This window comes from Myotis davidii, unplaced genomic scaffold, assembly GCF_000327345.1.
Source record: "Myotis davidii unplaced genomic scaffold, ASM32734v1 scaffold1036, whole genome shotgun sequence".
NCBI classification, from domain to species: Eukaryota; Metazoa; Chordata; class Mammalia; order Chiroptera; family Vespertilionidae; genus Myotis; species Myotis davidii.
In genome coordinates, this window is record NW_006287260.1 from 1,916,513 (window position 1) to 1,928,715 (window position 12,203).

Sequence of the window (12,203 nt, forward strand, 5' to 3'; positions counted from 1 at the left end):
GAGACTTCCCAGCATCCGTCCCAGCTGGAAAGGCCTCTCAGGAAGGTGCCTGGGCCCCGCCCGTGCCCACACAGCCCGTGCCATTTCTTCTCTGGCAGTTTTCAAGTCAAAATGTCATTTCTGTCACCAAGGCTCAGTGTTTCTCTTCTCCGCTCCTCGCGCCCACCCGTGGAGTGTAGAGATACACGTGGGAGACCTCCCCACACACCCAGAGCTGCTGCTGACGACAGGAATGGCACGGAGGAAGGAGGGGCCACAGCTGCCCTGGCTGGGGCAGCAGGAAGAGGAGGCTGGGTGGGGGTTGGGGGGAAGGCAGGAGGGAGGGGCAGGAGCATAATGGGCGTGAAGGGAGGGAGGTTTGCTGTGCAGAAGCCCTGATTGCACTAGCCTGCGTGGACCCTCCAGCCTCCCGTCCTTTGGAGCCACTGCCTCCCCGGTCGCCTCCCTGGCCAGACAAACTTCCAGACCGGGCGCTGAGCTGTCAGTCTGATTCCCTCCCAGCTGGTTCTTCGCGAGCCCTGTGCAGTCTGCTTTCTGCTTCAGACTCTTGCCCGAATCCCCTATCCCCACCGAATCCACAGGCCCCTCGACTCCCTGCGGTCCCTGCAGTCATGTCACGGCTCAGTTCATTTTCTGCTCAGTGGGTGGTGGGGCAGACAGTCCCAGGGCCACTGCCACCAGCTGTGCAGCCCCAGGCTGTGCACTCTCCCTCTCTGAGCTCCCCTCTCATTGTAACAGGGGGACAGGACAGGAGCTGCCGGGCCCTGCTCTAATCACACGTGTTAACTCACCAATCCTCACAGCAGCCCTGCGTGCTGCTAGGATCCGCCCCGTGGAGACACCGAGTTAGAGCTGCACTGCCCAGAATGGCGACCACAGCGCATGTGACCACTTCCATTCAATGAACTAAAATGAAATGAAATCTGAAACTCAGTTCTGCCATCGCATCAGGACCACTTCAAGCGCTCAACAGCTCCAGGTGCCTGATGGCAACCATACTGGACAGCGAGAGACAGCACTTGTCCTTCTCCCGGAAAGTCCCAGTGGGTTGGACTTGCCTAAAGTCACACAGCTGACCACAGGCAGCGCCAGGCCGGCGAAGGCAGCCTGGCAGGGGGGCCATTCTCCTGGTCACATTCTTGCTCCCAGACGAGTGATGGGATGAGTAAGATGGCAGGCACAGGGACCAGAACACAGGGCGCTCGGTGGATGCCTCCTTCCCTGTCCCTCCTGGGGTGGCAGGTGTGACATCTCACTCCCTGGGCCCCTCACTGACCTTCTGCCCACCCTCCTAACAGGGTGTCTCCCAAGCCTTCCAATCTCCCCTCCTCAAACGGGAGGAGGGGGGAAGGGGAGGAACCACCCAGCTCTCACCAGTTCAGCATCTTCACAGGTGCCTGCAGACTAGCCCACCTCTCAGGGGCCTCGGGGTGGGTTACTGACCACAGGCAGCGCCAGGCCGGCGAAGGCAGCCTGGCAGGGGGGCCATTCTCCTGGTCACATTCTTGCTCCCAGACGAGTGATGGGATGAGTAAGACGGCAGGCACAGGGCCGGGAACACAGGGCGCTCGGTGGATGCCTCCGTCCCTGTCCCTCCTGGGGTGGCAGGTGTGACATCTCCCTCCCTGGGCCCCTCACTGACCTTCCGCCCACCCTCCTAATGGGGTGTCTCCCAAGCCTTCCACTCTCCCCTCCTCAAACAGGAGGAGGGGGGAAGGGGAGGAACCACCCTGCTCTCACCAGGTGCTTGCAGGCTAGCCCACCTCTCAGGGGCCTCGGGGTGGGTTTCTCCAGCCACCTGGGTGTCCCCAGGGACACACCCAGCCCCTGCTTCAGCTGAAACTCACCCCCACTAAGCTCCCATGGCCTCCCCCATCTGACCAGCTGCCACCTTCAGCCCTCCCGCTCCCTGCAGCTCACTGCCAGGGCGGGGCTGTGACTTCAGGCCACCCCCCCCAGGTTTGCTGACAGGTGCCCGGGCTGCCCTTTTGCCCCGTCCTCCCGCCCCCGCCGCCCTGGCACTTCCACAGCACAGCCTGCCGGGTGCTGAGCACCTGCTCACGTGTCAGTCACGAGCCTCTTCCTCTTCCCCGCCCCTCCCCATCCATCCTACACATCTGCTCTGCGGGAACAATCTTTGGAAAACACTCTGCAACACACCCTTTCCTGCTCCCAACCCAAATCCCTCCCTCCTCCTGGTCGGCCGCCCGCCTCTGAGACAGCCCCGTGTGGCCGGCCTGGCCTCTCTGCAGGGGACCCGGTGGACATGCTGTGGCCCTAGAACACCACTCGCCTTCTCCGCCCTCCGCCAAGTCAAGTCAAAGTCAACAGAATTATTTAAAGACCTTCTGCTGGGAGTCCTCCGGTGAGACAAAGAATCCTTTTGTTATGCAAATGTCACACCTAATTTCCCTTGTTTTGTACGTTCAGATTTAAAAATCCATTTTCCCTTGAACGGCAACACAGCTCCTCCCTGCCACGTCCCTGCCCCCAACACACACACACACACACGGACACACACACACACACGCACACACACACACACACACACACGGTGGAAAAATGAAGGACAGAATCTCTTGCCTTGCAGAGCCCAATCTTCAGGTTGAAGGAGAGGGGAGGAGTCTCTCAGCTTAGTCACTGCCCCTCACTCAGGGAAGAAACACACACACACACACACACACACACACACACACGGGCACGCACGGGCACACCAAGGATTTCAGGATCCAAGAGAACTTGGCGAGGCCTTTCTGCCTCTGCTCCGGGCACTCGCCCTGCACACGCCTTTCCTCTGGCCTGTGCTTCCCGGGGCCTCCCCGCGGACCCATTTTCTTCCTCTTCTTCAAACCCCGCGTCCCTGCCCTGCTCCAGCAGCGCTTTTCTAATTAACCTCCCTGGCCCACCGCTTCCTGGCTCCGCAGAATGCCAGCCTCAGTGGCCTCGGCCTCCCTGCCCTGTGCTGCTGAAAGGGGCCGCGGAGACCACCTCATCCACCTGGTTTCTTCTACTGACGAGAAAGCAGACCCAGAGAGGGCATGACTTGCCTGGGGTTAGTTACGCAGCCGGTAGTGGGGAGGCCCTGGGCCCCCGGAACGCCCACCTAGAATCTGTCCCTCTGTGCATAGCTGACCTACATTTGCCCGTGTGTGTGTGTGTGTGTGTGTGTGTGTGTGTGTGTGTGTGTGTTCCTGTCCGTTGTGGTGGCTTCTGGATCAGGGACAGGAGAGGAAGACGTGTAGAGTGTTGAATGAAGCCTACGGTGAGATGTGGGGCTGGGCGGGGAGAGGGCCCAGATTTGCCATCTGGGGTGCAGCAGTCGGGGAGACGGGGAGACGTGGCAGTGAGGTGTTCAGAGGGCTGTGGGTGGAGAACTGGGCTTGGGTGTATGGACTGATTGGTGTGGAAGAAGGAAGGGACTATCAGAGGGGAGCTATTCTCGCCCTCGCCCTGCGTTTACCTATTCCCCCACCTCCCACACATCACCACCCACCGCTGCGGAGGCCCCCAGAGGGGCACTGCTGGTTTGGAGGCTGCCCCAGCCCCACCAGCCCATCCACGTGGCCAGGCACCCTCTGGAGCCCTGACCTCCATCCCCTCTGGAGCAGAAGCCCAGGCAGCTCAGGGAGGAGGTAGACGCAAGCCCGCCCGCCCCGACTCCCGAAGGGGTGCCGTGTTGCTGGGGACTCACGTTCCATCCTCGTTGCTTCTGTAGAACACCAGGAACGGGTCGGACTTCCCAAAGAAATCTTTCTTGTCCAGCTTGTTGGCACAGAACTGCATTGTGGCCACATCCTGTTGGGAGGGGAGCAGGGGTGTGAGGAGGAGAAGTCTGGAGGCGCACCGATCCCTGTGGGAACGTAGCCCCAGGCCCTGGAAGCAGGAGGACCCCAGGCACCAGCTGTTAGAAAGGGCAGCATCTTCCATTGCCCGGCACCGACTAAGGGCCAGGCCCCGGGATAACCCTTCCAGGGTCTCATTGCATCTCCAGACAACCCCCCACCGTCAGGTCTGGCAGAGGCGCCATCTGCCCTGAAGCAGGTGGATTCTGGGGCGAGCTGCCCCGGGGTGAATCCTGGCTCTGCCACTTTCTAGCTGGGAGAGGATAACACTTCCAGGGTCTCATTTCATCTCCAGACGACGCCCCCCCCACCCCGCCCCCGTCAGGTCTGGCAGAGGCGCCGTCTGCCCTGAAGCAGGTGAATTCTGGGACGAGCTGCCCCGGGTGAATCCTGGCTCTGCCACTTTCTAGCTGGGAGACCTCAGGCAAGGGGGGTACCTCTTGGAGCCTCAGTTTCCCCTCTCACATGGGCCGATCACAGTACACACCCCAAAGGGCTGTTGTGAGCCTGATGAGGTGGAGGGTGTGAAGTGCTCAGCAGAGAGCAGGCAGTCACACCCACACGGCCAGTTCTAACACACAATCTCACTGTTTTATTGAGTGGCTTTGAGAGCTGAGATGACTGACCCAAGGCCACTCTGAACTGGACCTGCCACCCCCAACGCCCATGCTCTGTCTAGGCCTCGCTCCCTCACACATCTGTGCGGTTCCTAGAAGACACGTAAGAGTAGGCATCACTTTCACACCCACGAACTCCCAAGTGGCACCCAACTCACTCTAAGGTAGATGCTGCCTGAGGCCCAGAGCAGGGAGGGCTCCCCAAGTCCACCAGGCAGAGCCCGGGGTTTCTGACTCCCGTGGCCAGTTCACGGCCCCGTCAGACCCAAGCCTCCGCCCGAGTGCAAAGAGGGTACGCAGGCCCTGGTTGGGCCGCAGGACCCTCCCCTCACATGGTGACCGGCCCCTTCGCTCACTGTGGCCGGCAGGGCTCTGGGCAAAGATGCCTCCTCCCTCCTCCCCACCCATCCCCATGTGGCCTCCCCAACCTGAAAGCTTCGCACCCGACTACTCAGCTGTCCAGTGGCCAGAGCTGGGGCCCTATCCCATACCTGGGGCCTGGCCTGCCCTCGAGGGCGGGGCCTGTCGGGAAGCCACCCAGCTTTCTCACGCTGCCCCCTCCTCTGAGTGAAAAGGAGGCCCCGCCCTTGAAATCAGTGTCCTACAGCCAGCGAGGACCACACTGGTGGCAGAGGGGAAGGTGCAGCCTCCACAGCTTGAAGGATACGGTCAAGGTTGGGCTGGGTACGGAATGAAGGTAGGCACATGGTCGCTGCAGCCAGGCTGCCTGCTTCAGCTCCATCCCTCACTGGCTGTGTGACCTACGGCAAGGAACCCTCTCTATGCTCAGTTTCATCTATAAAATGGGGGTACTGACGGTCCTACCTCATGTGAGTACAGTGCTGAGAACAGTGTATGGCGCATGCTGAGTGCTATGTGCCTGCAAGCGATTCTGATTATCTGAACACTTCTCCCCTCTCCACAACACAGTGTGTGTGTGTGTGTGTGGCCTCTGTCCCTGCCCCACCTCCACTCCCACCACCTCACACGCCTTCCTTCCAGGACATCTGACAACAGCAAGCACAGAGCATCCCTCCATTCACTCACTCATTCGCGCATTCATTCATTCATCCCTTCAACAAACATTCATCAGACACCGTCTGTGTGGGCCAGTCACTGAGCTGGGTGCCTCACAGCCTTATCACATTTCGCCCCAAGATAATCCTTCGTCAGTTTTTATGGAGGAGGAAGCTGGGATCGGGGGCGCTAAGTCACCTGCCCCGGCCACCGGCTGACACTGCAGAGCAGAACTTCCACGAGTCCAACTGATGTCAAGCCCAGGCCCCTTCCGGCACCCTCCGCCTCCAGAGAGCACATTACCGCTCACGCGGCGCCTCCCTGCCTGCCCTGGCCCCGGGGCAGCTGGACAGGGAAGGCGGGGCAAGGGGTCCCCTGGGACAGAAGTGCCCCCTGAAGGGCTGAAACACGGCTAGCACGGAGGGGCCCGGGAATTACAGCTCTTCCATGCCCCTCATATCGCCACCTGAAAGGGAGAAAGAGGCTTGGCCAGTGCTCCCCAGACCTAGAAGCCTAGGAGTCCCAGAGCCCCCCAAGAAGCCTGGGCTTGGCCCTGGGGCAGGAGGGTGGCTGCCTCACGGAGCACTTACCGGCGCAGCGCTAACAAGGACATCATTCTTCGTATGTTACTGCGGCACGTTACCCACCAAGTCCTCATAACTGCCCCGAGAACTCCTCTGCTCTCCTACTGATGAGAAACAGGCTTTTCGGGCTGTCAAATGCCCAAGGCCACTCAGGGTACCCCAGGCGGCCGGCCGACTTCAGGACTTGCCCCTCACCCTCCTAGAGATCCCGCTCCCTAAGCCCATCCCAGCAGGCCCTGCCTGTCCCCGGGAGGAGGCTCCACTCCCACCCTGCAGGGCAGAGGCGGCCTGGTCATGCCTCCCAGGGAGCTCCGTGCAGCCTCCACAGCTTGAAGGATACGGTCAAGGTTGGGCTGGGTAGGGAATGAAGGTAGGCACATGGTCGCTGCAGCCAGGCTGCCTGCTTCAGCTCCATCCCTCACTGGAAGGAGCCCTGGGCCCTGGGCTGCACCAAGTGGATAAACTATGCGGCCCAGTGGAAAGAGACATTGTGGGGTCCTTTGTTCAAGAAGTATTAAGAGATTTCAGGACAGTGACCACAGAGCATGAGACCAAGCACAGGCCCTGTGTGCCTGCACAGGCCACCCGGCCCTGGCTCCTCCCCTCGGAGACACCCCGCGGTGGCATCAGAGACCAGCCCCTGCTGGGGGGGGAGGGGGACAGTCCCACAGGGAACCAGGGCTCTGCGTTCCAGTTGGTCCCCGCAATCCCTCCAGCTCTCTGGGCCTCAGTTTCCTCATCTGTAAAGTGGCGTGCTCAACAGGATGCCTGCCACTGTCTCTTCAAGCCGGGAGGTGTAGTGTCAGTGCTGATGTCATGGGGGGCGCACTGGGACACGCAGCAGGGGGGAGGGCGGCACCTGGGAGGGTTGCAGCTGGGAGGGCCAGCACTCAGGGGACAGATGTGAAACCCCAGGCTCCTCCAACCTCCCCACGCCACAGCTCTGTGTGTCCAGATGCGACCCACCCATCTGGAGGTCACCTGTGCGACACCTGAACGCACATCGGCGAAACACACACCACGACCCACTCGGTCACATACATACATACACAGCATCTGAAACAACTGCAGCTGGTGCCACAAAATCCAGGGGCAAGTGCTCTTACTGTGCTTCCTAGGAGAACACTCGGGGCCTGCCAGCTCAGGAAGGGGGTAGAGTATTCAAGAAAAATGAACGCAGGACTTAGTACGAGGCCCCAGGACCACTCAGTGCTCCCTGGGAGGCCACTGGCCCCGCCCGGCACCCGACAGAGAGGACGGTACAAAGGGGCCAAGGCCTCCTGCTGGGACCCCAGCGCGGCACCTACCAGCTGAGCAGCTCGGGCCAGCACCTCAGCCTAAGTCATGATGTTCTCCTCTGACTAGTGGAGTCCTAACGCCCCTGTGAGCCTGTGGAGAATAAAGGAGAGGGCATACGCCAAGTGCCAGAGCACCGTGCCCAGCACAGAGCATCTGTAGGAACAGGAGCCAGCCCCTGAGTGCCACTTTGCACCGGGCCGAGCCACACAAAGCTGCCCATGTCCACTGTCGTTCCCCTGGGAATGGCCAGGTGGTACAGTCCTAACTCCTATCTGCCGGGCACTACTTTTACACCTATTAGCTCATCCCATCCTCTCCACAGCCCCATGAGGTAGGTGTAGTTATTACTCCCAGTTCTTTTTTATTTGTTTAATCCTTACCCAAGGATATTTTTCCATTGGTTTTTAGAGAGGGTGGAAGAGAGAGGGAAAGACAGAGAGAAACTTGGATGTGAGAGAAACACATCCATTGGTTGCCTCCTTCATGCACCCAGCCTGTGACCAGGGCCTGGGCGCGGGAGGAGCCTGTCACCGAGGTATGAGGTACATGCCCTCGACCAGAATTGAACCTGGGATCCTTAGGTCTGAAGGCCGATGCCCTATCCATTGAGCCAAACCCACTAGGACTATTCCCATTTCAAAGGTGGGGGAACTGAGGCAGGAAGCCGCACAGAGAGGGAGAAGAGAGGCTGGGATTGGAACAAGACTGTCTGGCTCCAGAGATTAATAACAGATTCCAGATGATGGGCCCGATTCTCCAAGATAAGTTTAATTATGTTCTGTAGCCTCAGTTTGAGAAGTCAGAGACGTGTGAAATCCATTTTAGAAAGGCCTCCTCCGTGCAAACTAGTTAAAATTAAAAAAAAAAAAAAAAAGACTGGCTCTGAGACTCGACTCACTGGAAAAATCCACAGTGAGCCGCACCTCATCCTTCCCCGCTGACGGCAAACCCGAGCCGTGCTGCTGGGGGCTTATGTTATTGCCCAACCTGGTTGGCCCTCCCTAACCCAATCGTGACCCGGAACAGGGGTCACATTCGCCAGAAGCCACTATGACCGTCTGTATTGCTGGGCTATTGTCAGACCCATGGGATGCGTCAGACCTTCAGAGATTTCTAGGCTGGAACCAAGGCAAGCTCCCCCAGTGGGTGCGCACCCACGGGGAGTCCTTGAGGCTAGCACCCGGTCCGTTGTCTGGGGACTGTGCTTCTGAAGGTGGCTCTGACTCATGTCAACTGTCATATGAACAAGGCCTCAACTGCTCCCCTTGTGAGGGCGAGTGAACAGATCGACCCTCGATACATGTGTGAGCCCGGGAGGAGGCTGGGAAGGGGCAGTCAGGAGGCCTGGGCGGCAGGGTTAGGAGCTGAAGCCTGGCTGAGGACCGGAGTCCCGCGGTGAGAGCCTCCGCCTCGCCCTGGCCCTGGCCCTGGCCCTCGCCCTGCGGGAGGGGATCTCAGCACAGGAAATGCTGCTCCCAAAGCAGAACCCTCCTTGGAGCCCACTGTGGAGAAGACAGAGCAGCTCCTGCAATACATAATTTCCTGCAATTTCTGCCTTTTCACCCTATCTTTTTAAAAACCATATTAAGTTCTTCTTAAACAGCAGGATTGCCTCGATTTGCATCTTTCTGCATGTTAATGAAGCTGCTGGAGGGAGCAGAGCAAACAGCCTTTCTCTCCTGGGTGGCCTGGCCTACTGTGGCAGCCAGCCCTCCCGAGCCAGAAGAGGGCAGAGGGCAGCGCGTGGGCCCCAGGCGGGGACAGGGGAGAGCAGCAGGCGGCTCTGGCCTGGGCTTGCTGGCAGCCCCTAGGGCCCGAACAGGAATGAGGCCAGTGCAAAATTTAATTCAGGGCACCCCAAATCTCAGGAACCAAAACAAGATTTTAATGTGCTAGATTAAAAAGTCACAACCAATGCAAAAACCGATGATAAATAAAATATCAAAAACTTACATAAAGCCATTTTACAAGGGAAGACACCGCGGTACAGGAAGCTCAGGTAACTTGCCCAGCATCACACGGCTGGTGAGCAATGAGTGACATTTTGTCTGGGTCCAGAGCCCAGGTTCTTAACCGTTTGGTCCTACTGCTCACACGCTACCCTGAGAAGCACTTTTAAATCGATGGCAGACCATGGTGACATCTGTCTTCTCTTTAGAACATGATGGGTTTCCCTAAAATTAGTTCATTGTCTTTTTTAGTCAGAAGGAAAGAAGACGTTGATTAAAAACAATACCTGAATGAACATTAGCCACCACTCTGAAACTCAGGACTCCAGCAGGACTTAGGGCTGATTTGGGAGGGCGGCTGCGTTGCCAGAGGGCTGCAGGGCCCCGGAGCCCCAGCCTGCCAGGGTAAGGCTGCAGGAGCAGGAGAGCGGGGGCAGGGGCATCAGCGAAGACCCCACAGACCAGTCATTCGAACACCGATGGTGGGTGACGCTGGTCAAGGAGCCTGGCCCTCGCCCTCGCCTTTGCCCTCGCCCTCTTACGCATCGACTGTCATAACCACACCGAGGTCAGGCTGGCTTCTCTCATCCAACCTAACGACCGACTTTACAAACAATTCGATCCGTTGCGCATCTGTTGATTAGATCATCCAGAGACTGAAAACCTAGATTGACCATCTTCCTTCCCATGCGTTGAGCTGTGTGTCTGGGATACTAACTGAAACCCATCCATTAAAGTTTAAAAGAAAAAAGGCTTCGGCTATGAAGATGTTCACTGCAGTATTAATTATATTGTTGCCCTTAAGAGAATAGTCAGTGAATTATGACCCCTCCGTACAGTAGGGGGATAATACGCAGCTAGCAAATGCTTGTTCTCCAAGAATATCTAACGACAGGGGACAATCTGGACACCATGTTCTACTAACGAATCAAAGAAAACCGGGTCCTACATTCTACTAATTATAAGGGAAAAGCCACAGACACGAACACCCAGAAAAAACCCTGCAGGCGATTGTCAAATGTCAGCAGCGATTATCTCCGGGTCGTTTTCTCTTCTTCGTATCTTCCAACTTGTCCATGTGAACATGTTATTTTTTTAGCTTCAGGAAAAATGTGTTTGGTTTTCTTTCTTTTTTTTTTAACTAATGACTTCTAAGACCAAAATAAATTAAAAAATCACAAACGAACTTTGAAAGGGTGATGGTTGAATGCTGGTCACTCCCCATGCAGAACACATAGCTGTGCTGGCACAGCACACCCATCTCCTAAACACCAACCTGCAGACTCCCGGGAAACCTGCCAGCTTCCCTGACTTCCTCTTCCTCTTCCTCTTTCTTCTGATCTTTCATTCTTCCTCCCAGGGCTCTTCCCACAGGGAGATGCTGGCTCCCTGAGGTCTGTCTTGAGACCAATGAGAGTTCTGACTTTTTCAGGATTCGAGGCTGCCAGGCTCCCCTGCTACAGGTCCTGCACACTCTGGCCTCCACTCCCACCTGCACCCTCGCCTCTCTGACCTGGTCTCTCCCTGCCCCAGGGTCTTAGCACAAGCTGTTATTATTGCCTGACCCACCTATCTTCCCCCAGGTGGCTGTGAGGGCCCCTTCCCTGTCCTGCATGTACTAGTATGTTGGCATTCCATAGTGCTGTCCGTGAACTTTCCTTCAGAGTAGTACAGAATGCTATAAATATCTGTGATAAAGGAGGTCACGGTCTGGCAGGGCTGAGGACTACTGCTGTACTGTGATGGCGAGCTGGCATTTCTGTCTCTCACGCTAAACTGGAAACTCTGGGAGGGCGAGGACTGAGCCCAAGCATATCTGCTGAAATGGAATGAATGAGCACATGAGCAGGTCCGAGAGGTAAGTCACACTTGCCCGTGTGTGCGGAGACCTGACTGGGAGGCAGCGAGGACGTGCTCACTGGCCTGGAACCAAGATCTGGGTGCCCCGCAGGCCTAGGGGGAGCTCAGGGTCCCGGAAGGTGAGAGCAAGGAGCTGCCTGCTCCCTGGGCCGCAGCACCCCTGCCTCTGCAGAGGCCCCCACTCGCCAGGCTGCTCAAGGCTAGTGGCCCCACAAAGCCCACAACGCCCGTAGCTGTTCATGGACTGTGGGGGCCCATGGCGTCACTGTGGGGGAGGGGAAGACTCCCTGAGGATTCTGGGTAGAAGCCTGCGATCTTAGGCCACTTCCACCTCTCTGTGTCTGTAACCTGGGGTCAGCACATCTACCCAGCCTGTGGTGGGAACCAAAATAGACTGTAAACCGGGAGTCCTGGTCTTCTTGTGAGGACAAGGCAATCTTGGCCAGTTACACGGAATAATACTGGGCTTTCCCGCTGAGCATAATTGAACGGTGATTGAGGAGCTTAAGCTCATCATTGTCAACACCAAGTATCACGGACTATTTTAAAAACCAGATGCTGATTGTGGGAACTTGTTTGGTACTTTGATTCTAGATGAGCAAGGCTTTCCTGCAACCTATGGAAGTGTGCTGGGAAGCGTGCTGGTCACCCCGGAGGCCGCGCGAATTCGCGGTCCCCGCCGCCCACGCACCCCCGGGAGGAGGAGGGTTTGTCTGCCTCGGCAGAATGCATTCACTGGAGCAGGAAGCTCTGCTCTGGTGGGAACCCATCTCTCCACTCCACCCTCTTCCTTTGATCCTCCCACGGAATCGGGAGCTGGAACAGCGGAGGCAAAGCCGCGCAGATGTAATTATTTTAATTCAGCCAGATGCTGGGAATTAGTCTCTTTTCCTCGCAAGTCTTCTAGGGAAAGGCAGACTCAGCCAAAGGCGGCCCAAAGAAAGGAGCTGCCGGCCTCGGGGAGGGAGGCCCCTGCGCTGGAAGAGCTTACATCCAGGAAGCCGGGAGGGGGAGGGGCGGAGGGGGCGTCTAATA

General features: G+C 57.7%; 1 protein-coding gene across 1 annotated transcript in view; it reads right to left on the reverse strand.

The window, feature by feature from the left end:
* The window catches only part of CPNE5 (copine 5), a 100,869-nt gene that overhangs the window by 39,741 nt on the left and 48,925 nt on the right, over positions 1-12,203 (reverse strand). The window contains exon 10 of the mRNA XM_006759060.2: positions 3,692-3,795. Coding sequence (XP_006759123.2) covers positions 3,692-3,795 — 104 coding nt within the window. The remainder of the gene's footprint in view (positions 1-3,691; positions 3,796-12,203) is intronic.